The 24,487-nt window shown below is 37.5% G+C and overlaps 1 protein-coding gene across 2 annotated transcripts in view; it reads left to right on the forward strand.

Moving 5' to 3' along the window:
* Positions 1-2,717: 2,717 nt before the first annotated feature.
* The window catches only part of LOC127642952 (tyrosine-protein kinase Fer-like), a 47,733-nt gene continuing 25,963 nt past the window's right edge, over positions 2,718-24,487 (forward strand). For both annotated transcript variants that reach the window (XM_052125421.1, XM_052125422.1), the window contains exons 1-9: positions 2,718-3,049; positions 12,755-13,035; positions 15,117-15,290; positions 15,390-15,489; positions 17,288-17,471; positions 19,379-19,516; positions 19,672-19,791; positions 20,194-20,316; positions 22,297-22,486. In XM_052125421.1, the coding sequence (XP_051981381.1) occupies positions 12,826-13,035; positions 15,117-15,290; positions 15,390-15,489; positions 17,288-17,471; positions 19,379-19,516; positions 19,672-19,791; positions 20,194-20,316; positions 22,297-22,486 (1,239 nt within the window). In that variant the 5' untranslated portion in view covers positions 2,718-3,049; positions 12,755-12,825. The remainder of the gene's footprint in view (positions 3,050-12,754; positions 13,036-15,116; positions 15,291-15,389; positions 15,490-17,287; positions 17,472-19,378; positions 19,517-19,671; positions 19,792-20,193; positions 20,317-22,296; positions 22,487-24,487) is intronic.

Consider the following 24,487-nt stretch of genomic DNA (forward strand, 5'->3'; position numbering starts at 1 on the left):
AAGCACAGTAATGTTAGTGGTCCAGTCCAGTGCATTATACAAACAATTCCTGGTGCAAAACAGAGTCCCACACCAGCCATGATAATGATTTTTGTTCGTCGATATGCAGAAAGCAAGGAAATTGTGCCATCTGTTGGACACATTTCAAAATGTACTCTGCCCGATGGGACGTCCGACTCAATGTAGCGAACCGGTCCATTTGAACCGATCGTTTCAATAAATCATTTCAACCAACTGATTCAAGGATTCGTTTTCTGCAAATACTCCTTTCACATCCACAAAAGCAAATATAATCTATTTATTTTATTTTTATTTTACTATTTTCCATTTTGACTTACAGTAGACGAGAACATTAAAGGGGCAGTTTACCCTAAAATGATAATTTCTCTCATAATTTACTCTCCCTCATGCCATCCCAGATGTGTATGACTTTCTTTCTTCTACAGAACACCAATGAAGATTTAGAGAATATTTCAGTTCTGAAATATTATCAGTTCTATGGTGACTCAAACTTTGAAGCTCCAAAAAAACAAATAAAAGCAGCATAAAAGTAACTCACATGACTCCAGTGGTTTAATCCATTTCTTCTGAAGCAATATGAAAGATGAAAGAAACAGATCAAAGGCTGTATCTCGTTTTGAAGGCTGTATTCTCCCTTTTTACTATAGACTATTATAAGCATGTAAACAATAACAAAGAATTTGAATGCAAGTTTTCCTGCAACACTTCCGGTATCACAAAAAGATCCTTTTGATAGGGCTCTGAGTTAACATATTTTCCTCAAATAACGTCAAAGGTTTACCTGAAGTGACATATCCAGATATTTTGTTAATACTATGTTTATGCATCTACATGAGAGAGACAATGAAAATGTATCCTAGTTTAGATGTTCGATCCTGTTAGAATGTTCGATCCTGTTATAACAAAGTGTTTTAGGCAAGTCTTCGTAACATTCTCTGGCAGCTATTTTCTATGTAAACAATTGCAATTCCAATCTACCTGAATGAGGAAAGGCCAAAATCCCCAACAAGGTTGGTCAAAGTCTATCAAAGAACCTATTTCAAATCAGCAGTCAAATCTGACAACACTGGTATAACCAATTGTGCTTCTTTACCTCAGATTTACTGAAAAATTATTTCCCCAGTTTGTATAGCTATAGTGCGCATGCATGTTCTTGAGTTGACTGACAGATGATGTCTGAATCTAAAAGGTGATTGGCTCGTTTACCTGTAAGGCGGGATTCCGTTGACCGTTGGGCATTACAATTTCTCCCATTCATTTTAACAGAAGTGACCCGTCTCTGCCAAATTATCTCTAGTTATAATCAATGAAGCTGTCTGCACGACCCAAGGTAAGGAATTGTTTTTTTGATTATTAAAATACTTTTCTTATCTCTTCTGGATAAAAGCATCTGCTAAATTGTGGAGCTTAGTAACCATGTTAAAGGTGCTATGAATGAGGAGTCTCGCGCTATTTTTTTTTTTTTTTTTTAATGATGGTGCGTTATATTTAGAAGTAATCATCCTTAAACACTTTGAAGACTTAACCATTCACTGTGAGAGCATTGCAAGGCTAAAATGTGTGGGGCTCAAAAATTGACCGGAGCACGATTGCTCTCATTTCAAAGTAATTTATCCCGTTTGGAATGCACAACTTGCAGGAAATGTTCAAGGAACAAAAAAACGTCACTTCCTTAAACCGTCCTGATATAGTCTTCCTTTGACCAGCCACGACCAGCAGGTGGCGATATGCACAAATAATGCAAATTGCCAAAAAATAAATACAAATTCAGAAGAAGAATGTGGAAGTGCCAGTAAGGCAGTCACTTATTTCCAGGGGTTTCAGTACATCGTAAAAATGTGACGTGGTAGTGTAGGCGTTCTCCTAATTCAACATTTGCATAGTTCATATGCACTTATATTGCAAACGGTAACAAAAATTATTTATCGTTACTCGTTCTTTACATTAAAATGCTACCGCATCTTTTACAAAATCATCTGCCTCTGTATCATAGTAAAACAACAAAAACATTTACCGATTTCCCTATTTTGTCTTAGATTCTCCATGGCTGTTCCATCAGTTTGCTGTCGCTGTTATGAAAAGCCCGCGATGAAAATATGAAACGCCCGCGGAAAGAAGGCACTATAGTGCGCATGTGCGCTGACCTGAAATTTGTTTTATGTCATGGCCACGCCCCTTGTGCGTCGCTGTACTGAAACCCCTGTACTTTAGTGAATGCCGTGAAGGCACAAAGGTGAGATTTGTGGTTAAAAAAAAAAGGAGTTAAATATTTATCTGTTTCTCACCAGCACCTTTTTGGAGATTCAAAGATCTGGTCAACATTCACTTGCATTATATGGACCTACAGAGCTGAGATATTCTACTTAAAATCTTAATTTGTGTTCGGCAGAAGAAAGAAAGTCATACACATCTGGGATGGCATGAGGGTGAGTAAATGAAGAGAGAATTTTTATTTTGGGGTGAACTATTGCTTTAACAAAAACGCGCACGGATTTGAAACCCACTCGAGATCAACCGATAACACTCATTCGGTTCAGACGGGTCTTTCACTTGCTGTTCGCTTCGATCGACTCATTACAAGGAACCGATTCAAATGAACGGTTCTTTAGCGAACCTGACATCTCTACACGCCCATATAGGTGTGTGGCGACTCTGACAAGCCAGCCATATAATCTGAACACACTGGATGTAGAGGAGTGACTGCCTCTCTCTAGATTATATCGTGTATCATAAAATACGATTTTCTATCACTTCAACAGGCGCGTCTGCAGCCTCTTATCCCACACCAAACACCTGTTTTACTCTGGCGATATATATATATTCCAAGGACAGACAGTATTCACTCTTGACCACACACACACACTTGCAGCGCTCGGAGGGTCGTGTGGTAAACGTCATAAGCCTGTGGCAGCAGTGGAGCTGAGCGGAAACCCCTCCCGGATCCCAACTCAACTACAACCTCAGTCAAAGAAAGGAGGAATACCGAGGAATTAGGAAACACGGACAAATACCGCACTACACCTTTACAGTAAGTGAATAACCTTTTCCACCACATACACTGTTTTGTTGGTACGTGAATGGTGTTGTGTGGTGAAAGTCTTGCTGATGTGCATTTGTATTCCATTGTTTAGCAGTTTTTCCAAAGGAAAAGGCCAGCCAGTATTAGCAGGGCAGCGCTAGCAGGGCTAACGTCCCACCAGCACTGGGACGCTTTCAGTCTGGTGATACAATGTGCTTTGCAGCTTGTCAGCTGTCTTTTGTGGTGGTTATCGATGTGTTTGTTTATATTGCGTAGAGTTATACATAAAGCCAACGAAAGAGTCGCTCGCCACTCTTCTTGAACTTTTGACAACAGCGGTATGCAGCAAAGGGACCGTGCAGACAACCAGATGAACTGTTGTTTACTCATCTGGACCAGCTCAACTCATTGCATATTGTTAGTCTGTAATTGTGTATCCTGTCACATTTGTCACTATGTGCAAAGTTGAGGATCACAGAGGGCTGTTTTCAGTCTTTAGTGTGCATTGGTCATTCCATTGAATCGTTCATTATCTGGATCATTTTGATGAAGAAAAGAGATTTAGTCATTTTTCATTTCCTCATTTATGTAAAGACCATAAACTCTAAAAAACGCCCTTTAAAAAAGTACTGTGCCCTACCATGATACTTTGAAATACACTGGTGGCCAAAATATTGGAATAATGTACAGATTTAGCTGTTTCGGAAGGAAATTGGTACTTAAATTCACCAAAGTGGCATTCAGCTGATCACAAAGTATAGCCAGGACATTACTGATGTAAAAAAACAACACCATCACTAATTGAAAAAGTAATCTTTGATCAAATCTAGACAAGCCCCATTTCCAGCAGCCATCACTCCAACACCTTATCCTTGAGTAATCATGATAAACTGCTAATTTGGTGCATAGAAAATCACTTGCCATTATATAAAAAATGAATCTTAACATTGTCTTTGTGTTTGTTTTTGAGTTGCCACAGTATTTAATAGACTGGCATGTCTTAAGGTCAATATTAGTTCAAAAATGGCAAAAAAGAAACAGCTTTCATTAAAGATTTCATACAAAGGTGTACACTATAGTCTTCAAAGTCAAAGTACAACTGGCTCTAACAAGGACAGAAAGAGATGTTAAAGACCAGATGTACAACTAAACAAGAGGATAATCACATCAGAGTCTCTAGTTTGAGAAATAGACGCCTCACATGTCGTCAGCTGACAGCTTCATTGAATTCTACCCGCTCAACACCAGTTTCATGTACAACAGTTAAGAGAAGACTCAGGAGTGCAGGACTTATGGGGAGAATTGCAAAGAAATAGCCTGAAACAGAAAATCAAAAAGTAAAGGTTTGAGTGGGCAAAGAAACAGATATTGGACAACAGATAATTGGAAAAGAGTGTTATGTAAGGCGTTGTTCAGACTGCCACTAAAAATCTGATTTTTTTGCATATCCAGATGGTATCCAGATGAGTTTTTGATAGTCTGGACAGCAAAAAAACACATGAAATCTGATTTTTCAGAATCTGATTCAAACCAGATCGGGATGTGGTTTCAAATGTGATTGAAATCGGATTTTTTTCAGATGCGTCAAAGTCTGGAATGCTCTGGCTGCTCAATTCGGATTTCAAATGGTCTTTTGCATCACTCTTAACGCGACACACAACGATGATGTCAGAAATCAGTGACTGTAGCAAGGAACATCACAATATTTTCCAGTCTCCTCTGTTGCTGAGTTTTCATTGTACGGCGGAGTTCTGCACCGCGACTGTGGGGCGCTTATTTGTAGAGCGAGATGATGCACCTCCATTTTTCCCGCATCTGTTTTGAAAGCATCGTCACGTGGGTAAGCCTGCATTGTTACCAAAGCAACCGATGCAGGTAGGTTGGTTATGTCTGAACACGCAAATCTGATTTGATCACTTGCAATTAATTGTGCGGACAGTCTGCCTGAAAAGATTTGATTTGAGGAAAAAAAATCTGATTTGCCTGCAGCCTGAACATAGCCTAAGGTGTGTGAGAAGAGCCCGACAAGACATTGCAAGTGCTACAGGAAGTCTGGGGTGAAACCTGAGTATCTGGACAAAACTGATAACAAGAATGCAAAGTATCTGCAAAGCTGTCATTGCTGCACATGGACGATTTTTTTGATGATAACACGTTGAAGTCGTTTAAGAAGTTTAAAAAAAAATTTGTAATAGTAATTTTTCACATTATTAATGTCCTGACTAAACATTGTGATCAGTTGAATGCCACTTTAGTAAAAGTACCAATTTCTTTCCATAAGAGCAAAATCTGTACATTGAATGGTTACCATACTCATCATGTAGCTGTACTAAGATGCAATATTTAGTGGGGGGGTGGGGGGTATTTTAATCTTTATGGCTGGCAAGTTGTCTCTTCATTGGACTGGGCCATGGTATTACTATGGTAGTTTACCTGTTTGTGTGTGTGAGAGCCAGGTAAATGCTTAATGCCATCTATATGGAATTATATGAATATGCATTCAGTGACCATGGAGGTGTTATAATGGAGTAAATCACTCTTGTTTCGCTGAGTTTGACCTGTGCCGGTCCATTTGTATCACCAAAGGCAAGGAAACCGTGCTGGAGTTTGGAATTTTGAGTACCGAGCCATTCACTGTGAAAGAGCTATCACAACCACTGGGCTGAGACGTTTGAGAGAATGTTCAGATGGACACCAAAAAAGTGGTGTATATAAAAAGTATTTATATTACCGTGGCCATTCTTAGAAGTTTCTGTGATTTTGGCTCTCTTTGTTGAGTTTATTTTCAAATTTTTCCATCGGATTGTGAAAAAAATGTACATCTTAAAAGGCGCGCATTAGGCAGAAGATTGACGTGCATAAGAAGCGTTTTAAAAATTAAATATCAGCAATCACAGATATTCGCATTCAAATGGGTCTAGATTCTCATAGGATTCTAGAGTTAGCTGAAAAACAGAAGTAAATTTGCTCTGAAATTTTTACAGACGTTGCTTTAGAAAAACACAGACGGGATTAAAATCACAAAAGTACATCTGTGAAACACAAATTCCCATAACCTCTTCGAGGAAAACTTTTAATTATTAAAAAGTTAATTATTATTATTGTTGTTCTTTAAAAGCATGAAAGCACCTTCAACACCTTTTAAACTGTGTGGGATAGCTAGTTTGGTAAGCTAAAAAAATAAGATGGTTTTGATTTAGATCAAAATTTATCAATACAAGATTTCCATATTTCAATTTCAAACTATGCTAAACTGTGAAAAATGGTAATATTAAAGCATGAATATGTGTGTCTAACATGGAAACATTGACTGGTTTGGTATATTTTTTTTTTATATTTACTGTTATCTGCGGCAAATAAACACATTAGCAAATGCCCACAAAGCATTTAGAAATGGAGGTCACGAGCAGCTGACTTTGTTTACATATTTTATTTGGTGTCTCATTCCTCAGAAGCTCATACAGAGGATGGACATTCCTCAGCCAGTGTGCCCAGAAGTGCTATTCAAGCTGTTGTGCCCCCACAGAGCTGTTTTGTAACACAGAGCAAATCCTTGTTGAGCTAAACTCCTACTGATGTGCGTCTAACCACCCTAATTGTGTTACTGGTTGCAGAGACATATACAGCCAAACCTGCATGTACAAAGTGGTTTGTAAGGAAATGTTTGGCCAGGCCATGCAGGTTAAATACATAAATAAATGATTGAATTACATTAAATAAATAATCATTAATAAATAACTTTTTAGCCATTGTTTCAGGCTACTGTATGGTTAATGTTTCTCAGCCTCAGAAGGCACCTTACTGCTTACTGTTTATTCACTTACTGTCTGATTCATACTGCACACAAAACTGAAAAGCACTCAATCTAGTAAATTTTAATCTGATTGGCTGGCTTTACACAACTTTTGGTGGCAGTATAATATAGGTCGCTCTTCACGATCACTTCTCTTTTGGAAATAGGCAGAACAGACGCAAGTAGGACAGTGTGTGTTTTTTGACAGGAAAAAACAAGGCTTCACACTTTCTCTTGTGTGTGAAAGAGTGTGTGTATGTGCAAATGTAAGCATGACAGTGAGAGAGCTCTGTGACTTTGAGAACAGCTACTTGTCAATGCAGAAATTGAGAATAATGTAAACAAATAATGACGGATAAAAATAACCACAACATCATTTTTACAGTTTTACTCCATTTTAAAACAGAACCTTGTGAAAGCGAACTGAACCATGAAGAAAATGCAACAACATTGTAACTACTTTAGCCCCTGTTTGGAACAAATCAAGCAAGCTACAGGTCTGAAAATGCCCTAAATCGCTATGTTACAATTGTTCATTGTACGAATACGAATTTGACAAATTTAGAGAAAAAAAAAAAAAAACTTTTGAATCCTGACGATTTCTCCATGAGAGTGTGTTGGCCCTGTCCCAAGTGGCACAATTGATGTGGACTTGGAATTGCTAACATTGTGTGCTTGTCAGTAAAATCCATGAGATCATAGGCTTTCCCATTTGTAATTTTTGGTTTCAGAAGGAAAAGTAATTTTGAATTGGTCAAATCGGTTCGAAAAGCAGTCTGGATGATTCGTTTGGTGAATCAATTTAGAAATCTGAATCAAAATCACAAAATGTAGGAAGGCAGGGGATCCAAAAATGTTCTGATCTCCTTTTTTTTTTTTTTCTTGTTTAATATCCTGTTTCACTCAGAAATAGGACACATAATGAGAGTGCTGATTCAAGTGGACTTCATAGTTGTTGTAAAAGTATATTTTTTCCAACATGGTTATGTATTCTTTTATTTTTTTCTCCCCAATTTGTAATGCCCAATTCCCAATGCGCTCTAAGTCCTCGTGGTGGTGTAGTGACTCAATCCGAGTGGCGGAGGATGAACCTCAGTTGACTCCACGTCTGAGACCGTCAACCCACGCATTTTATCACATGGCTTGTTGAGCACGTTACCTCGGAGACATAGCGTGTGGAGGCCCAAGCCATCCACCGCGGCATCTACGGACAACTCACCACACGCCCCACCGTGAGCGAACCACATTATAGCGACCACGAGGAGGTTACCCCATGTGACTCCCTAGCAACCGGGCCAATTTGGTTGCTTAAGAGACACTCAGCACGCCCTGGGATTCGAACACTCGACTCCAGGGTTTGGTAGATATATTCCACTTCTTGAATGATCACTTGATTTCTATGGTTTTGACCTGCTTTATGGGATAAAGTAGTCTGTCGGCCATTATCGCAAAATAAACCCTGAAGTGAAGCAGAAAGATATGAGAAATGAGAGACATGAGACATTGGTTATTCAAAAGCACCAAATGTTGCCAATTTATTTGCATAATGTAGTTTCAAATAAACCATGCATTTATAAAAATAAATATTTTCATGATCTTGTTTTCAAGAGCAGTTCTGTCAGTAGAGTTGATGTAATATTCATCATGTAACAACAACATAATAGATGAAGGTTTTGCATTTCATGTTTTTTGAAGAAGTGGCTTCCGTCAGATACCCAGGAACCAATCTCTAAGTCACTTTCTGTCTCATTACTGATATGCAAAGATAATCTTGTGTTGATAATGAGATTTAATATGCACTTGCTAGTACATCTAACATGAGTTATCATTTTGGCAGTGTTTTTCAGAACAGTAAATTCACAGGAAACCACATGTGGCCGTTACTCTCATTGACTTCTCATCAGCTTATTTTTTCACCTCTTATTTGTTTTGGTCTCTTTGGTCTGTTCTTGCGGCTTTCTGACAAAACTTTGCAGTCCTTACTATTGCTGTGAACTTTTAGAAGTAGCCTTGTTGGACAGAACAAAAAATAAGCCTTGCTCTGTAGTTTAGAAGACTTCTCAGCATTGACGTCTCCTAGGTATGATATGATCACTTTTATTGGTTTAGTCTAAATAATGATTTGCTCTGTGCTAATTATTGTTTAATATTTTATATTAAACTTAATTAATATTTTAAATATAATTGGTAAATCACAGCATTCTGCAGTCAATTATAGGCCTATTTGTATATGACTGCTAAACTTTATATTTGACTCTAGTCCCTGGCAACACATTTTTCATTTCTCTCATATCAGTCTTTCTGCTTCACTTCAGGGTTTATTTTGTGATAATGACTGACTGACTGACCACTTTATCCCTTAAAGCGGGCCAAAACCATAGAAATCAAGTACCTTTGGTAATAAACAATGTTTGTCGAGTTTCACTAAATCAGTCTTTTTCAGTAGAATACAAAAGCCTTTTTTACAACGTCACCTTTAGTGATGAAAATGGCAAACATCCTCTAAAGCCTCTAGAGCTCAACTGCCTTGCCCTACGCCTCTTACAGTTACTACAATTGCTACAATTAAGCCAATATATCCGTCTATTAGTTAAATTTGACCATGTGGCTTTCCTTTTGGTGAACAAGTGTAGCAGAAGGCATGCACTCTTTAGATAAAGGGGTTTTTGAGGTGCTGTCTGAAGTATTAAACCACACTACTAATCTAGGTAATTAAACGGCCTTCTGCTTAAATCCAGATTGTAAACAGATGAACCATTATAAAAAAAGTTAATTTCTGAGTTAATTGAAGTGGTTGTATCAGACAGGCCTATTGTATGTCCCAGCAGCATTGTTGGTGTATGGCATGGTGTTACATTTTAGCCTTGGGACATAAATGCCCAAAGTTGTTTTTATATACCTTAATTCCAAAGGAAAAGTTGGTGTTGTTAGTAATGTATAGTTGCATAGCTTTCCGTACTTTTAAGACTCTTCATGCATTTGCTGTATTATGAGCCATTTTATATTCCTTGGTTTCATAGTTCACACACTGGTTGGACGAGGTTATTTAGTGGAATGTAGACATGCTGGTAATGAGGTAAGAATGCTTTGTGCTTATTCAGTCATGTTTTTGATGCAATTCTCTGATGCCACTTCAGAGTGCAGCTTGCTGCTTTCCAGTTGACTTCTGCAAACCCTTTTGAGACAAATTGGTTTCCTCTTTAGATTTTTTCACTTTTGTATATGAAAAAAGTGTCACCCGTTAAAGAAATATTTCGGGTTCAAAACGAATTAAGCTCAGTCGACAGCATTTGTGGCATAATATTAATTATATAAAATAACTTTAATTTAGACTCATCCCTCCTTTTCTTAAAAAAAAAACCCAAAAAGCTAAAATCTGGGTTACAGTGAGAATTAAAATGGATGTGAAAGGGGGCCAGTCCATAAATGTTACAATACTCACTGCTTCAAAAGTATAGCCACAAGACTTTAGTGTGATAAAATCACTTACTAATCTTTTTTTCTGTAAAGTTATTGGTAATTTTACAACTTCGCAAACCCTAAAATGACTGTAAAAATGATGATAAAAACAACTTTACAGCTAAAATATTACTTGAGTTTTAACAGAGGAATTAATGTACTGGTAAGTGTTTTTATAAAATTATAAGCTTCATATTTCTGTTTTTAAACCCTCCAAAAATTGCCGCCATTCACTTTAACTGTAACTGCGTTTTTTGCTTTTATTAAAGAAAAAAGATAAGTAGAAATAATTTTTTGTGGTAATCAACATTATTCCACAAATGCTGTCAGATGAGCGTAACTTGTATTGAACCCAGAATATTCCTTTTAAGGCTAAAATATTCTTCAATGTTCTGCGTGCCGCAACGTCTCGTGCACAGTACGTGTGATGTGAATTTCATCATCAGCACAGTCCGTGTGGACTTTTTGTGTGCAGCCCAGTTTTTGTAACCTCATGCACATGTATGCATAATTTTTTTTTTTCTTATTGAATATCCTGTTTGGAATACGTCACATTATTGTAGTAAAATTGGCTGTGAAAGGCGTTCCATGTTAGGACTGCGCTATTATGACAAAAATCATAACTGATCATTTGGGCTGGGTAAATATACTGATTTTCTCAATGTGTTGTGATCTTGATTTGAAACTATCTCTAGATCGATTCTTAAATCCCAAGAGAGATATATGCGGCAACCCTCTACAATACGAGTAAAAATCGCTTGCATTTTAGGGATGGGCATGAGTACTCTTGTACCTGAATACTCGGAAGTGATAGCAATGATCGATCATGAAAACAGTGATTGAAAATGAAAATGCTTGACATGACTTTTCACTGAATTAAAAATTCAGTGACAAGTACCTGACAACTATACACTACGTATCAAAGAGGGGTCTTATTTTTAATTTTGAGATTGATTATGTAGGGATTTTCAGCAGTACCTTGATTGTCAACAGAGACACTGTCTTTGTCATATTGCTGTAATTGAGTTAATGTATCAGTCAATAATAAAGTACTAAAAGAGCTATTAGTGTCACATTTGATTTTTTTTCTGCAGTTTGATTGGTTTTAGAAAGTAAAGTAATTAGTAATATTATTACAATCTTTACAAAATTAATTAGTAATCAGTTGTGGATTACTTTTTGAAAGTAACTTAACCAACGCTGGTTGTAAGTCAACATAAAGTGGCATTCCATTGCAATTTCCTAGTATGAAGTTTAAAATTCCAAGTTAAATAGGAGGAAGTGTGAATCATCACAGCAACAAACTCCAACAGAGCGCAGCAGGACTTTCTGTCCGGAGCATAGTCTGTGCTCTACACTCTGGAGAAGCATGCACACACACATACACAAGGCAAAATCTTTCTTTCAAACATCTAGATGGAGCACAGCTGAATGTAACATAATGCAGGGTCTTCAAAGCTATTTTCAACTCTGACTTATGATGTCACGGAAACTATAGTTTGCATTTACACCGTTCAGAAACAGTGGCGCACACTTACTAAGATTATTATGGTAACCTGAAGGAAGAACAGAGATGCATGTTCTAAGCATTGATTAGTTGAATTGACCAGCGAGACAAAATATTATGCATCATATTTAGATTATGCTCTGTTTTGTACTTGTAACAGACTACATTATAACAGCCAATGTTAAGAAATAGACATTAGAACAATGAGACACAATGCAGCAGTATAATGTATACTATATTTGTACATGTCTATGTGCATATTTTCATACACAGTTAGAAGGTCCCCTGAATAATTAACAGCATTAGCTGGGAGAGAATTTCTTTCATTTGTAAGCAAAATTGACATTAACTGAACTATATATTAATTGGAATATAATCAGTAAATCTGCATCAATACCCAGCACTTTTGTTGATTATTTCCTGTAATATTAGAACTGTGATTATACATTTTTGATGGAATTTACATTACCTTTACTTTAATTTACCGTACTTTTGTGTGGGGCAACAACATGCCAGCTTCTATATGTAGGCTGTACATCCAAAACAAGCTAAGAAATGTGTTTCTGAATTACTTTCTGTATTACACATCAGTTCAGCACACATTACTGATAGACCTTTAGACTCATTTAAATGCTTTTTGAATTTTTTGGAATTGCCGTTGCTTTCATAGACACACATGCATTTCTGTAATTGGTTACAATGCTGGTAACCGCTGCCAAAAAATACATTAAGAAGACCTTAATAGAATGCTACAATTGACACATTTCATGATTAATTAATTGCAGTAGCTGCAATTGTAATCACAGTTACTTTCTCATATAATTGTGCAGCCCTTTTTCTTATTGACTATAAAAGAAAAAGTCCATTAACTGACACACATCAAAGACCTCCTCAACAGGTTTGGACCACTCAGACTAACATGTCATCATTTATTACCCATGTTCCCTATGTGTAGTAGAAACAATGCAGACCTGAGTGTGACACCCAGTTGAGAGAGAGAGTGAGACTGTGTGCCTTGCGAGTAAGATGGGGTTCGGCCGGGACCTGCAGAACTCCCATGATGGTCTGATGAAGCTGCAGGACTGGGAGCTGAAGCTGCTGGAGACAGTGAAGCATTTCATGACCCTCCGGGTGAAAAGTGATAAGGAATACGCTTCTCTCCTGCTCAACATCAGCCAGCAGGTGGACAAGCACGACAACTCCTCTCAGATACACTATGTCAGTAGTGTCTCCAAGGTAACAGCCTTCTGGTCCTCTCATCATATGGAACTGATGTTTACATTGTGATTTTATTTTATATTGTGCTCAAAAGTGTTGCGTATTAAAGGGATAGTTCACCAAAAAAATTTAATTCTCTCATCATTTACTCACCATCATGAAATCCCAGATGTGTATGACTTCAGCTGAACACAAAGATTTTTAGAAGAATATCTCAGTTCTGTAGGTCCATGCCATGACAGTGCTGCACAGCAGAGCATCACAGTATTAATGAAAGCATTGATGAAAACTTTAATTTGTACAACAGCACTCTTGCTTGTGAGATATTGCTTAAATATAATGTAATTATTATTAATTATTATTTGTATTAATATAATTTTTTAATTCTTCATTGAATATTTAAGCAATATCACATGAACAAGAGTGTGATATGGCCCTACATCAGCACTGCTGTGATTCGGCTGCAGGCTGAGTGCCGCAGGTAATTACAGCAGTGCTGATTTAGGGCCATATTGCACGATTGCGAGTGTGATATTGCTTATATACAACAGTTCAATGAACAAGTACATTTTAAAAAAAATTAGGAAAAATGGTCATAAAAAGGCATTTGTGCGTGGAACTACTACCTTACGCGACAGATCAGAATCTGCCGTTGCTGGTTCAAACCAAATGATGCGTCAAAGCCTCCGTTAATAATAAAATAAATTTCACTTCAGAAATAGTATCACGCTTGTGCTGTTTTGAACAGGTTATTGGATAAAAAAGGATGGATGGGTGTGAGTGAGGGTGCGAGAGACCTGTTTCCGCTCCCAAGCAGAGAGGCTGTCAGCTTTCTGGAGGTCAGCTTTCTCAGTGGAAAAATAGCAGTCTAAGTGGCGGTATTTCTCCCTCTTTCGCGGTAGCCGGTGGGCAAGATTCGATAACTATAGAAACCGTAATGTCCTCCGCCATTTTAAACAGCACCCATTGTGTAATTAATCAGTCTGTTGTGTCTCTCAGCTGTGATGAGCCATAATGCTGAAGTTGTTCATTTAAAGCCGTTTTATTTTCTAGCATTAGTAGTGATACAAGCGATCACAAAGAGCTGTTGTATGTAAACGGCTGACGCGGATTCACTTCACATCACCTAACTGGCTCATATTACACACAAAAATGATCTTTTGCCATCACCTGCTGGCTAACATATGTAATGGAAAAAAAAGATGATAAACAGTAGCTCTTAACAGATCTGCTCTTACACTTTAGGTTAAAACGGCACGAACACAAGCGGAGTGATACACACACACAGTGAAGCGTCCGAGTGCTGATGGTGTCAGACCATCAGTGTTCATGGAACGTCTCTTGTCCAATCAGATTTCCAGGACTGGAACTAAATGTTGTATATTACATTTGACTATACATTAGTAATATATTTCTGTTGCAGTTTCACACATCTATTTAATTTATGCTTTTATTTTGTGGGAGATCCAAATTAAGAAATGTAAGTTTGTATGTTTTTGACGAGAGACTCGCACTTTTGGATTAGCAGCTTGCTGTATGGCTTAATGTATTTATTAAACCACAAAATCCTGCATGTGCTGCAGCGTGCTTCATGGTCAATAAGTGCCCTGTCATCTTCACACACACACACACACACACACACACACACACCAGAAATTGTGTGATGTATATGATGCACTGTTTTTAGTGTATGAGTGGCCGGCTTCGCACATTCACTTTTAAGTCTGTTCAAAACAAATACTTAGCCTGAATATAGAGAGCCTGTATATTGAATATCCTTAAAAATATAAAAATGTTTAATATATAATTTAGCTTTATTGTCTAGCCCTGATGGTGTATGAATATGATAATCATTCAAGGCCATAGTATCTATCAAAATATCATGGTATAACTATACCAGTATAACTGTACCAAGGTACGTTTCTGTAAGTTTCCTCCCTGCTGTGTTTGTCTTCATTGAACTCTGTCTCTCTCAGTTTTTGCTCTCTTTTCTAATCACTCTTATCTATTTCTCACCCTCATGCATTCACTCTCTCACCCACACATGCATATCTTTCTTATTTTATCTCTCTTTACATCATTGTGGGTTTTGTTCTCAGTCATGGACTCACATGGTGCAGCAGACGGAGCAGTTAAGTAAGATCTTGAAGTCTCATGCAGAGGAGCTGAACTCAGGACCTCTCCATCGCCTCACCATGATGATCAAAGACAAGCAGCAGGTGAAGAAGAGCTACCAAAGCCTCCACCAGCAGATCGAGTCTGAGATGAATAAGGTGAGCCATTCACCACCGTTCAAGTCACCACTGCTCTTTGAGGAAATATCACTGTGATGGATCGGTGATCAGTTCTGACTTTGCATATCTCCCTCACAGGTAACCAAAAGTGATCTTGAAAAGTTAAAAGGCACCTACAGGCAGTTAACTAAGGACGCTGTTCTTGCAAGAGAGAAATACAAAGAGGCTGTTGTAAAAGGTGCAGTATTTATGGATTCTCTATTTCCATGCTCTTTAACTAGTGATAGGATTATTGATATATCCGCATCAGTTGATAATTCTGCCATCTTGACCAATTAACAGAAATGTTAGTTCAAAATTATTCTATCTGAAATGTCCAAAATGTACAGCCTTTTCAATGATAATAAAAATTTTCTGTAAATATTGTGTAAAATATTTTCTCATCCTTGTTGCCCCGCCTCTGAGGGGCGTCCTTCAACCAGGCTCATGACGGGAGTTAGGCAGAAGAAGAGAAAAGGCGCATAAATAATAAGCCTCGTTTGGGCAACAGGGGTGTAATGAATCAGGAGAAGGCAGACGGGGGGGTGTGGATCCAAACGCGGTTTATTCAAGAAAGTAGAGGGAACACAAACACTGGAACAAAATAAAAGGTCCACAATGGGAAAAGGAAACTAAATACTAAATAACACACTGCAGGGGTTACACAGGTTGGGAAAGACATCCACGAAGGGCAGGGTAGAAACATAAACGGTAACCATGAGCGACGACAAGAAACATCAACATTAATCAAACATCAAACAACGATCGACAAGGACTGAACAAAGAACCAGGGTTTAAATACAAGAGGAACAAACAAGGGAATGAGGGACACCTGGGGGAAACAATCAGGGAAGGAGAAGCAATCAGGGGAACACCAGTCGTGAAAAGAAACTACAGAGGACTACAAAGACCAAACAGGAAACAGGAACTAAACTAAACTTCAAAATGACAGCACAAAACAAAAGACAACAGTGAACGTGACAGAATAAAAGAAACTACAAAAACCAAAACAGGAACTAAACTAAACTTCAACATAAAAACACAAAACAAAAGGCAACAGTGAACATGACAGAATAAAAGAAACTACAAAGGACTACAAAAACCAAAACCGGAAACAGGAACTAAACTAAACTTCAAAATAACAGTACAAAACCAAAAGACAACAGTGAACGTGACAAGGGGAATGAGACACATCTGATGTGTGTTTAGCCTCGTTGCTGAAAAATAAAAATCCTCTAATCATTTACTCACTATCATGCCATCCCAGATGTGAATGACTTTTTTTTTCTTCTGCAGAACACAAATGAAGATTTCTAGAAGAATATTTCAGCTCTGTAGGTCCATACAATGCAAGTGAATGGTACCAAAGGTTTGAAGGTCTAAAAAGCACATAAAGTCAGCATTAAAGTAATCCATACAATTCCAGTGGTTCAATCAATATCTTTAGAAGTGATATGATTGGTGTAGCTGAGAAACAGATCAATATATAAGTCCTTTTTTACTATCAATCTCCACTTTCACATTCTATTTGTGTTTTAGGTGTTTCACATTCTTTGTGCATATCACCACCTATTTGGCTGGGAGGAGAATTTATAGTAATAAAGGACATAAATATGTATCTGTTTCTCACCCACACCTATCATATCACTTCTGAAGATATGGATTGAACCACTGGAGTCTAATGCATTTCTTTTATGCTGTCTTTATGTGCTTTTTGGAGCTTCAAAGTTCTGGTTCTCTTGCATTTTATGGACCTACAGAGATATTCTTCTAAAAATCATTTGTGTTCAGCAGAAGAAAGAAAGTCAGACACATCTGGGATGGCATGAGGTTGAGAAAATTATGAGAGAATATCTCTGGAATGCATGTAAAGAAACTAAGAGCACTTAAAGCATCATGACAGAAGAATGAAGAATTTCACAACAAAACCAGTTGTTCAAATGACATCCTCTTTGAGTTTCATCCTATTGAGTCACCCATTTTTTTCTCCCCTGCAGGCAAAGAGACAGAGAAAGCCAGAGAGCGCTACGACAAAGCCACCATGAAGCTGCATAACCTGCACAACCAGTACGTGCTTGCGGTGAAGAGCGCGCAACTACACCAGAAGCACTACCACGAGACTGCGCTGCCCCTGCTGCTCGACTCCCTGCAGAAGATGCAGGAGGAGATGATCAGTGCACTGTGAGTAAAACATTTAAAAGTATGGTTCACCCAAAAATCAACATTCTGTCATAATTTACTCCCTCGCATTGTTCCAAACCCATATTACCTCGTTCTTCTGTGTGTTTTAAGTACATACCTAACAAAATCAATAGTTTCTTGTAGGGCTGGGTATTGATGCTGATTTATCGATTCTGATTCACAAGCTTTCGATTACAAATTCGATTCAATATTAATTTATGTGGGTATATTTCAGTTATAATGTCCATTTTGCTTACATACATTATGAAAGAATTTGTTCTCAGCTTATGCTGTTATACAGGGAACCTTCAAAATTGATACATTATGAAAATATACATTTTACAATTATTTATTTTTTTAAAGAAAAAAATCCATGTATTCCATCAATATATTTTATTGCATATATCATATTTAGTTTCATGTTTATTGATTACATGCATCATTTGTGCTTTGTATTTACATTGAGTTGTGGAACACAAGCTAAAAATCAGTACCTGTCTCTTTAAGAAAACTGGCAGTTCTGTTAAGAGTGAATGTAAATGAGCGCTTATTAAAGAAAGAGGACTCGAATGGCTTATTTACCGCATCCATTTTATTTAAAATAAGAATTAGATGTTTATTTTTTTCTGTTTTTAATCAACAACTGACTAGAAACTGAACAGAAAGGGTATTAAAAGTAACTGTGACGAGGAGGAGGGACGGGTAACTACGCATGCCCGGAACCCAATTGGGCTAGGATAAGTGCATCCGGATGCGACAGTTCGGGGGAGAGACAGTTACCAGCCAGTGGCTAATCTAAGACGTTTTAGTCGCATATGTGAGTGATTTATTCGCATTGTAGAGAGTTGCACAGATAGTAAAATATCAATAGATTTTTACCCAGTCCTAGCGTTTAGAGACATTTTACTGTTTTGTTTTCTATTATTTATTATTATTATTTATATTGATATAAATCAGTCTCTTTGGCCAAACATTTGTGAATCAGAATACTCTTGATCACACTGTATGTTTGTTTTTGCATGAGCAGACTGTCAAGACAACATAAACAATAACAAATATATATCATATGAAAACAAAAGTAAGGGAGTTACTTATAGCTGTAATTTAAAAGTATTTGCATTTGATATTTGTAAAATTAATGAGAATAAGTTACATTTTAAAAATTAAAGATATCAGCATTAATATGATGAGATAATTCAGTCTCCCTTTCAACTGTGGAGGGCAGTGTTTTCCTCAAACTGTGTCTGGTGATTGTGAACGCTTTGGACAGCCTTGTGCATAAAACTCTTTTGTTGTGGACAATGCACAACACGTGCCACTACACTAAAGGCTTTGTTGCATGTAGTCTCAATCCAGTTGCTGTCAGAGGATTAGCAGAGAACAGAAGTCTCTTTGGGTTTTTTTCTTTCTTAAGCTGTTTTTTAATCACACAGTTTGCAGTAATCTGAAGTGGAGGATAATCCACATGAAGGAAACAATTGCAAGAGCCTTCTGGACTTAAAACAAACTGATTTTGATATGACCATTCAGCAAGGGCCAAACAAGCCATGCAAAGGTCTGTTCAGTGTTTGAAGTGAAGTCAGAAAATAATCGTTAATTGTTATTTAGAGCCGCTGAGAAGCATAAATGTCAGTTTATTTTTTATAAATTACTTTCGAGAGCTTTTTTAACGTCTGCTAGGCAAAAACCTTCCGATCACTTAGTCAAGTAACAGTACACCTCTCCTTAACAAGCCACATGAATTTAGGTATCATTTATGTCCATAGCTCAAATATCTGCCTAAACATTAAAACATAATAATATTGACAAGTAGATTTGGCTCACTGCAATGAAGCGGCACGAACACAAATCGGTGCGTTTTGTTAAAAAAAGACTGTTTTTCATTTTGCTGTGTACATTTGTTCTAGTAAGGGGATTCTGGAGGAGTACAGTGAAATCACCAGTCTGTTAACAGATGAAATCGTAAAGGTCCATAAAGAAATACACACTTCCATCGACCAAATCGATCCTTTTTCAGAGTATGACAACTTCATCGAAGTGTATAGGTATGTTAAACGCTTGTGAATAAAAATTCCATGTTGAATTGTAAATTATAAAATGTTAAAGGTGTGAATGTTGTTTTGTTAGAAATGTATTAAAGAAAACATGTCTCAACATTTTTAAAATTTTTTTTTTTACTTGTTACTTTTCTTGTGTCTAGTTTACCAGAAGACAAGGAACCAAATGTAGACTTTGATGTAACGCTATTAGACGAAACTGAGAATCTTCAAGCAAATGAGATTCTGTGGAATAGTTTGACAGCGGACAGTTTACAAGCAATGTGAGTTTGTCACTTAAAATAGATGGTCCATATAATGATCTGCATGAATGTTTTAAACATTGGTAATGTTAATATAAACGCTTGGTAGCATTAGTTGAACATTAGTGAATTTTAAACCTTTTCCACAGTCCCCAACTTCTATGTTTGGACACACCTAGTCATTCTTTATTATTACAATTTGCAAGATTATGAGAAACATAAATTAAGTTGTGTGTGAAATTTGTGTGTGGGTGTGAAATGTGTTTTGACCTTTGCCTCAAATGGTTTCTAATACATAAACCATCTGTCTCTGACATTGATTCTGACTCATGTCATGATTCTGGTTATGACTGTTCTCTGGTCTGGCTGAATGTTAATTGATATTAGTTGGTGAAGCTGTGTGTTTGACTGATCTCTGGTCAGGGTGAAATCCACCTCAGAGGAGCTATTGTTAACCCAGCAGAGTCTGCGCAGCAAAGAGGACCTCATGCTGGACCTGGCGAATAAAATAGATGAATCTACCAAATCACATGAGAAGAAATCAGAGTAAGTGAATGAACCTCTAAAATATATTCAACCACCTCACAGATGAAATGAAGGCAGTGTCTTGTCTCAAAATTAATTCACCTGATTAAAGCTATTGTATCTGTTGTTGTTAGGCATCAGTTGTAAACAACCTAGGTGATTTTTTTTTTATTTATACATCTAACAAATAATGTTTATTTGCATAAACCAAACTGCAAAGGGTAAGTCATGAGCATTAGTTCATTATAAGCTGTGTAATAACATTGAAATAACTTCCAATAATAACAAAGTCAAATCATTATTTGATCTTGATATTTCAACCGCACTTGAAAGCTGCAAAACATTTCATCAGATCTAATGGCGGGTGCGCACTTTTTTTTCCCCTCTGTCGATTCTTGCTTGCGTACAGTAATTGCAGAGACCACAATATCAACTGGCATTTATGTCGGTTTGTATGATTATGATCATGGTCATGATTAACAGTGTTGAGCTGGTGTGTCACAATCAATGTTCTGACATTCTCATTGTCAAACAAAATTGAAATAGCACTGTGCAAACCCAAGCAAGTCCTTGCGCTAATGTTGGGAATGTTTTACCTAGAAAATAAATAAAGAAGTCAGGGTGTTTGCAGTCTGTTGTTGGCTGGACGTAACTGGACATTTGAGAGCAAACTTGAGGTCATTTCGATAGTATGATCATAGCTTGAAAGGAATGCTAAACAACAAGAAATGTATGTTGTGTATATAATATCGTGGCAGAATGACCCGACTCTCCCTTTTGTCATAGTCACCCTGACTTTGAGGGCCATCCTTCGGCCAGGCTCACAACAGGAGTGGGCAGGAGAGAGGAGAGGTGTAGTTTAATAAGCCTTGTTTGGGCAGCGGATGATGAGGCGCACCTGATGTGAGTATAGCATCATCACCGCTGCCATTAAAACAAAGACTAAGATACGTTGCAAAGATAATTAATCAGCTGTGATGCGGAACTATCAAGGACTGCTGATCGACTAAAGAAATCTTTTATAATTCCTGAAATTTTTCTTAAATGGCAAAATCATAGATTAAATTGTGCATTGTGCACCAGACTTTAACCATATTTCATTAATTTTCAGTGTAGGTCATTCTGTGTGTGTCAGCTTTAACAATAAGTACAGTAGTGAAGTGTCAAGAACTGAAGTGATTCCAAAGAGCTTCATTAGGCTGAGCAGACTAGCCCATGTTGACCTCAGTGCCTCGGTGAAGATGAAAGGGCTTGGACTGATAGAGCTCAGTGAACTGTTAAGTTGTGCTGGATGGATGGATGGGGATTTGTCCAGCCTCAGCACATGCTTTAAGGTTTGTTGGGCAATCCTTCACAAGAGATGCTGATATAATTACCACTGTCACACACACTGGAAACAGATGGGCAGCAGTCCTCAACTCTACACCTCAACTTCTCTGTTTGTCCTGCAAGAACTACCATTTCATGCCAAAAATCTGACCATCTCATTTTTACAGTTCTTTGGGGTATTTATAAGGACTGTTAATCGATTAAGATATTTAATAAAGATTAATATAATAATTTTATTTGTAGTTAACTCATTGATGCATTCACTTCCTTTTTAAGAAAATAAAAAATGTATGTGAAATTATTGCTTTCTACAATTTGTGTGGCTTAGAATCATATCTGCTGCTCTGTGTATATGTATTTGGATCCTTCATAAATGCATTAACAATGTTAAAAACAATTAACTGCATTAAACATGTTTAACTAATTGCATGTGAACACGTTAACTTTGACAGCCCTAATATTTATTAAAGGCCATTTTAAACAAAGTTTTTGGTAGTATTTTTGTTCAGTTTCACTATTTTGTTGTAAAAATTGTTTACAATAATATCCCTGACAGTACAAATGCTTCTGACATAACATTCAGGGAAAGAAACCAATATCCTTAAGAAGAGATTAAAGAGAAGGATTCATTGTGGATTGAATAACATGACCTCTCTCTTCCGTTCTCTTTAGTGTGGTGTTGTTACTCAGTCAAAAGCAGTCTCTGGAAGAGTTGAGACAGACGGTTCAGCTGCTGCGTTGCTCAGAGGCCAAACTCATGGCACAAAGAGAACTGCTGGAGCAGAAGATACAAGAGAACAAGGGCAAAGAACCACCGCCTGTCGTCAATTATGAAGAGGACGCCCGCTCTGTCAACTCAATGGTATGGCACTAATTTTTATATGACACAGCTCAGTGCTGTCCAAGGCAGTGTCCCAATTCCTCCTGTAGCAACCTGGGATTATGTAACATGCTCAAGGTCAGAATAGTGGTGGCAAAGGGGTGATGTCCCAAACCAACAGTCTTTTGGTCATATAACCTGGTCTATATCCACATTTGTAACAATCCCCCTAGAGCAACTTGGGATTTAGAACCTCGCTCAGGGGCAGAATGTTGGTAGTTAAGGGGTGTTGTCCCATCTGGGGTTCGAACAAACAACCTTTTGGTAGTCCATCCAAATATTTATCCACATAAGCAAGAGTCCCTCAAAAGCAACCTGGGGTTTTAACTACCTTGCTCAGGGGCGAAATGGTGGTGGATAAGGGTGTTGTCCCATGTTGGATTCCAACAAGCAACCTTTTGGGGTTCCGCCCAGACCTTTTAACCACACAAGAATCCCCCTGGAGCAATGTGGGGGTAAGTGCCTTGCTCAGGTGCTAAAATATGGTGGCTAAAGTGTGGCGTCTCATGTGGGAATCAAACTAACAACCTTTTGGTTATCCTTCCAGATCTTTGTCCACACATGCATCAATCTCCTTGGAGCAACCTGGGGTAAAGTACCATGCTTAGGGGCAGAATGGTGGTGGCTAAGGGGTGTTATCCCATGTGGGATTCAAACCAACAATCTTTTGGCTATATATCCAGATCTTTGTCCAAAGATGGAACAATTTCCATAGAGCAACCAGGGCTTTAGTACTTTAGAATGGTAGTGGCTAAGGGGTGGTGTCCCATGAGGGATTCAAACCAACAACCAACCTTTTGGTTATCTGCCAAGGTATTTCCCCACAGATGCAAAATTGTAGTTCCCTGGATGACATACCATTTCTGGTAAATTTTCAAAATGTGCATCCATGTATGATTTTTGGGCTCATACTGCCCACATCTCCTTACGCTACAGAAGAGAAGAGGTTTAAGATGGTCCTCTTCAAATGAACAAAAGGAATGTATTTCTTAAAATTCAGATTGAATGCAAATGCAAACAGTATGCAACAAGGTTGTCTGTGGTGTCAAGGCACAATTATTGACACTGCATACTTTTCTACTTAAGTTTATGGTATATACTGTATACAAAGTTTATTGTTCCATCACCAGTGAAATTCATACTTTTAGCATGTAATAAAGTACAAATGGAAACAGTTTGAGGGAAGAATTAGACCAGCTTTTTTATTGATGAAACTAGAACCTGAAAGGGTAGACTAATTCAGCATGCCATCAAACATCAGACCTTCCATTTTAATTAGTTGCCAACTCCTTTTCACATTAATTATTGTTTTTCAAACAGGTGTTGGGAGTCTGCCCAGTTTGTATGTTTTATTCTGAGAACAAAGCATTTATCATGCTGTAAATGTAAATCATGTGTCACAGTTCAGCACACAGAGAATTATATATTTTGTAGGAGTACAGTATGCCTCATTTAATCCATCGGTGCTGTAGCTCTGCTTTAGATTAGGATGGAGCACTGTGGGGTTTAATCAGGATGGGCATAGGCTACATGCTGACACGTCAACCGCTTTGCAACACAGGAAAATGATTTGAACGGCATCCGATAGCAATACATATCAGAGTCCTGTAATTTGTTTCCTGGTGCATGTGCAGTTGTAAATATGAATGTAGTTAGGTTTGATTTGCAGCTGGTGTTGAAGTTGGCTGAAGAGGGCAGTGTGTTCTCACTTTTATCAGTCTCTTCCAACCAGAGCGTTGATGCATTTTATGTTTTATAAATACTGTTTAAAACAATTAACTGCTGCTAGAAAAAAAAAATGTAAAGTAGATTATATTTCCTTGAATTCTTTTAATAATTCTTTAATAATAATAATTTCGTTTAATTTGTATGTGATTGTTTGCACCAGAGTATTTCATTTACTTTCTTTTTTTTTTTAATTACTGTGGTGCTGCCATGGTAAAGTGATGGCATTAGATGGTACTTTGAGACATACAGTAATGG

This window comes from Xyrauchen texanus, chromosome 4 (assembly GCF_025860055.1).
Source record: "Xyrauchen texanus isolate HMW12.3.18 chromosome 4, RBS_HiC_50CHRs, whole genome shotgun sequence".
Taxonomy (NCBI): domain Eukaryota; kingdom Metazoa; phylum Chordata; class Actinopteri; order Cypriniformes; family Catostomidae; genus Xyrauchen; species Xyrauchen texanus.